At 38.2% G+C, this 5,557-nt stretch overlaps 1 protein-coding gene across 1 annotated transcript in view; it reads left to right on the forward strand.

Moving 5' to 3' along the window:
* The window catches only part of Slc35b4 (solute carrier family 35 member B4), a 27,115-nt gene that overhangs the window by 2,655 nt on the left and 18,903 nt on the right, over window positions 1–5,557 (forward strand). The window contains exon 2 of the mRNA XM_004626538.2: window positions 4,305–4,418. Within this exon, the coding sequence (XP_004626595.1) occupies window positions 4,305–4,418 (114 nt within the window). The remainder of the gene's footprint in view (window positions 1–4,304; window positions 4,419–5,557) is intronic.

The following is a 5,557-nucleotide window of genomic DNA, read 5'->3' on the forward strand; positions in this document are numbered from 1 at the left end:
TCTAGCAGGTGTGGTCCTGCATGGTGAAGTTCTCAGGGTCCAGCAATGTCTTGAGGTTCTGACAGAGACATCACCTGGGCTGAGGTGCAATCTAAACAATCGAAGGTTCTGGTTCTCCAGAGACTGGCATACTCTCAAGATCTGTGACCAAGTAATATCTTTTTAAAGTCACTGTATATTTTGGTCACACCTGGTAGAAAGCCTGAAGCACACTAAGAGTCGGCCTCCCTTACTGTCTTACATCTTTGTTTCAGTACAAATGTGCTTCATTTTATGAGATGTTACAGAAAAGTTGTGGCCAACTATCACTTTATAAAATGTTTCATGCCTTAGAAGAGCTACTGTTTAGAATACTTAGATTGTGCATAACAGCACTCCTTGTTTATCTTTTGATAAATCTTCATTTTTGCAATTACATTTTCATAAAATGCTACGAGAATATATTTATTAATATAATCAGTGGTACACCAGACTGAAGAGCAGCCTTTTCCTAATTTTGCTTAGGCAAGTCACAACTTCTCCTGTTAGAGATCAGTAAGATAAGACCTGATTAAGCCAGCTGGTCTGCTTTGTAGATATGGTCAGAATTTGTGACTTATTTATGAATATTACCATGGTGAGCTCATAAATTTTTATGGAGCAGGAGCTGTCCTTTTAATATAGCTTCTTAGAACTTTTAGATACCATAAAAGGTGGCAAGTAAACTGAAAATAGAAATGCTAGAATGACTTTCAAGAAGAGAACGTTTTAAACCTTTTTTTTTTTTTTTTTGAAAAATGAAAAGTAAATTTAGGAATTTCTTTCTGATTTGCATGCCTATAACTGAGAATAATAATAAAATATAAATACAAAGCATTGTACCCAGCAGGAGGATAGTAGTAAATGATTGCCTGATTCCCCTACCTTAGGAGCTTACAGTCTACCTTGAAAACAAGAGGGCTGGAGAGATGGCTCAGTGGTCTAAAGCACCTACTTGAAACAAGCTTGGCAAAGCACATGGACCATGGTTCGATCCCCAGCACCACATGCCAGCCAGCCCCGCCCCCTGGTGGGCTGAGCTGGCCACACACACACACACAATAAATAAATGTAATAAGTAAAAATAAATATTTAAAAAAAAAGAAAACAAGAGACAATATAGCAGCTAACTAACTAGCTTGCCAAGGCATTGCACGTCTTTGGGAAAACAGTCTAAAATATTTTTCCTATTTAAATAATCAAACCCCGATGTGGAAGTAAAGGGCATTTCCCATATCTAGAAAAAGAAATACAAAGGAATAAACTATATGGGCACTTCACTCTCTTCAGGGTTGCTTTCTTAAAAAAAAATAAACACTTAGATTTTTGCTAAAGATAATTCAAAGTAAGAGAAGCTATTTGCAGTTAATGATTATAATATTTGAAGAAACAAAAGAACAGCAAGTTTAGGGCAACATTTTGAAGATTTTTTCCTCTGAAATTCAGAATTTTTCAGAATCCACTGATAGCTATACAACAATGTCTGCTTAAAAATATCTTCCCAGAACACTGAATTTTTTTTTTTTTTAACCTAGATTATGTGAGTACAGATTTTAAAATTTTGTGGAAAAGAGACAGAAGTCAGAATTGTCCAAGGCTGTGTTGGGGGGCTGTCTTCTAATGGCAATGAGATTTCTTTTGAGAGTAGCCTAAGACAGCTAGTAGTGATCGTTGTGGAACTAAAAACTCATACTACAGATCACTGAATTTCAGTATTAACAATAATAAGTGTATAGGTAAACTCCATTTCTTTACTCTACACCCTGGTAGATGTACCGAACTCAGTGAAATAGCTCTAATAATATCTATCACCATAAAACACAAAGATATGATGTTTTTAAAAACTTATAGAGAATACACTTGTAAAGTGAATCATGTTTTGAAATAAATTTTCTCTTTTGTACAAATGCTAATAGTCTAGATCACAGTTGTTTAAAATAAGGTGTTCTCATACTCATTGTTGTGCTAGGGTGAAGGCCAGACAGTGTGCCCCAAGACTGGGGGCACAGAGATGAGTAAGATAAGGTCCATCCTTATTATGGTTCAGGATTCTTACTGTTTCATACCTCATATTTGATTCCCTCATGACATTGTCATCTTTTGAGGACAAGGAGCAAGAATCATCCACGTAGGGAACTTCCATGAAGCTAGAATTTAACTAGCAAAATAGGTCCTTGATAACAGTTCTTTAATTGAATTGCTGTAAGCCTTTGATAAAGAATGGAAAGGAACACACGGAACATTTTAGGTTTTTTGGGGGCTCAGTCATGCTTGGCCCTTTGTATTTCCTCACTGAGTTCCTACTACAACTCTAGCATATATTCTTTGCATTTTTTGGTCACATATTTAAAAGGGTGCTATTCTTAGAGTGAGAACCTTTCAACATGGAAGATCCTACCTTCTGGTCATTATTGTAATTCTGATGGCTTTTTCACTCTGTGGCAAGCACTGTGCTTTTCAGGAATTGGCTCATTTTTTTCTACAGTAAACCAGTGAAGTGAGCACTAATATTGTTCCCATTTTAAAGATAAGGAAGCTGAACTTAAATAAGTTGATTAACTTCTACCCTCACGTGGTGATGCAGGTGGATCTCGCAAGTGCTGTGGAGCACAGTAGTTCTGTGTCTGCACATGCAACTCACCTGTGCATCTTACTCATCCATTTATTCATTCACACATACATGCATGCTCAGCCCTTTCCCACTACCTGGAGGAAGGCTTCCCAACTCTGGCTGAACCTGAGGATCAGGTGGGAAGCTTTTGAAAGTACAGAACCCCACGGCCTTTCCCCAGGCCAGTGAAAGCAGAACTGAGAGAGTATGCCTCTTCCAGCGTGTAGACTTACAAGGAACAGCTGCCAGAGTTGAAAAGCAATGTGCTATGGACCATCTAAATTAGAGTTCTTTCTCCTGGCCCTGGTATTTAGGCTAACTCCTTGAATGAGATAAGTGGCTTACATGATTATTTATGGATTTATGCAACATTTAGCCTGGTTCCTTTAAAACAAAACGTGTTCAAAGAGAAATGGTAAAATTGAGTCTCAAAGAGTCCATTTCAAGGAAAGAATGCTTCACAGGCAGTGGCACTCTACGAATAGTGAACGATCTGCTTCAGATGATCAGCCTGGCTCACTGCAAGAATGACTCATGCCTAGGTTTGTCTGATGGCCTGTGGGTCTATCTAGGAATGTGTTTATTTTGGCATTGCAATTTAATATTAGTCCACTAGTAGAAAATGGAGTTCTTTTTGCTAAGTAGCATTGTGTTGATATGTGTAGCTAAATTCCTCTATTCCCTGACTTTGGTAAATATAAAGACAGAATGTGAAGCTCGTGCACACTGGTATTAAAGGAAGTTTGGGTGCTACTTGCTTTGTCCTTCCTGCAGTGGCAGAGCAGAGCAGAGCAGAGCAGAGTGAAGGACAAGCTTAAGAAAACCATCAACATTGCACATGATTAATTTTTATAGTGCTTCCAGAGGCATATCAGAAGGAAATTTTCTCCTCTGTAAATGTGTTCCAAATAGTTACTATGGAAGATTCCCTACCCTGTACATAGATCACCAAAGAGGATCAGTTGAACTCCACAAACAGTTCTTGAATGCCTAATTTATACATGGTTAAGGGTCATAGAAAACAGTAGACTAGAGCAGTGTTTCTCAATTCTTTTTGAAGGTCTTGACCCCAATCCCAGAAGTCTTTTCAGATATTTTTCTTAATCACTCCCCCGTTACATATACTGGAGGTTTGCTGATTTGTGTATAGATATGTGTATCTGTGCCTAATACTTGCAAAAAGAGTAACATCTTCCCCCATCCAGGGAACTAGTTTTTCTGCCATTGGGGACACTATGTTAAGCAATATTCCTACTGTCACCTGGTCAGGAGAGATAATTCAAGGATAATTTCCAGCGTATTTGTCCTTGGGATTTGCTACCTAAGCTGAGCAGGCTTCTAACTAAAGGCCCCTTTGGTTATTTGGAGATCTCAATAGAAACATATGATTAGTTTCCTGTAGTTTACTAGGAAAGCTGTGTTCTAGCAACCAGCATAGTAGAGTAATTCTCACATGTGGCTGCTATACCAAGTGAAGAATGAACAAGAAAGTCTTGACATTCTCTGGTGGTATAGTACAAAATGTGTGTGATCCATGGGCTGTGAAAAGCAAGATCCAGAAAGGCAGTAGTAGAAGTCTACCCTTCGTGTTATTTTGACACCGTAAATGTAACACATTTTAATGCTCTTTATCTCAGTTTCTGTGCCTTATTTTGTCTTGTTATTCTCTATATAGGAAGCATCCAGGATGTGGGAACATTGTGACATTTGCACAGTTTTTATTTATTGCTGTGGAAGGCTTTCTTTTTGAAGCTGATTTGGGACGGAAGCCACCAGCTATCCCAATAAGGTATAGCACATCTGGTCCTTTTAAAAAGTCTAGAGGTGGTATCTGTGTAACAGTTACATGATTTCTGAAATTTCTTAATGCTGTGCTAAATATTCTGAATACATTTTTGGTTCTCATTGGCTTTAATATCTGTGTAAAGTTTTCTTCTGCTGCTGACTACCATTTTCATCTCTGTAAGAGGTCCATAACTAATTAAGAGAGGGAAAGGAGAAGAGCTAGGAAACATGACAGTGACAAGTCATACAGTTATATGTAGAAGATGGGTAAGGCAATGATCCTGAGGATCTCCAGAAGATTTTTGAGTCTAGCAGTTAATTGGAAAGATGCTCACCATAACTGTATATAGTGACACCTATGAACTAAGCAACTGTGCTGAAAATGGCAATTTGTAATAATAGGTTCATGCTTGGAGTGCCTGTCATTCTGGTCTTCTGAATATAGGCTGCTTGTCATGACATGCCAGTTGCTGCTGTGCTGTCTCGGGTAGATGATTTTGTTCAAAAAGAAGGGGGAGGTGAATGAAGGCAGCAAAAGGAATGTTGTGGGACTGTCCTGCTTCAAGGTTGTATATGGTTAGATTTTTTGACTACTGTGTAAACATAAGAATTATATAATTCTTTATGCCTTTTTAAAAATATGTTCTAGTTTTTTAATGTTTTTTTCATCATATTCTGTAGGGACTTAAAGTTCAACATATCAATACTTGATGAAAAATACTTTTTCCATGTTATGCCTAAGATGTTTGATATTCAGTCAGATAGTGAGGTTAAGCTTAACAGCCTAGGTTGTGTAGTAATAACAAACTTCTCTTCTGGAGGGTTAACAACCTAAATTTGCAGCCCAAAATTAGAGGAAAAGGAGGGCCACAAGGAAAGCCAACATTTTGGCCCTAGCCTTCCAAGGTCAGTTAAGACTCAGGACATGTGAGAACTTGTACTGTAATGTCACGTAATTCAGTAGTGTCCCAAATTTTCTGATCAAGGAGATTATGGGGCCAAAGAGGAAAGTGATCAATGATATAGAGTGTGCCTAAGGAGAGTCACCTGGAGAGAAAACATTCTCTCAGGCTTTCACAGAGAGCACATTGGCCAAGCAATGGCTGTGACTCATCCACTTGGGTGACACTGACAAAGGATCTA

This window comes from Octodon degus, unplaced genomic scaffold (assembly GCF_000260255.1).
Source record: "Octodon degus isolate 3935 unplaced genomic scaffold, OctDeg1.0 scaffold00015, whole genome shotgun sequence".
NCBI classification, from domain to species: domain Eukaryota; kingdom Metazoa; phylum Chordata; class Mammalia; order Rodentia; family Octodontidae; genus Octodon; species Octodon degus.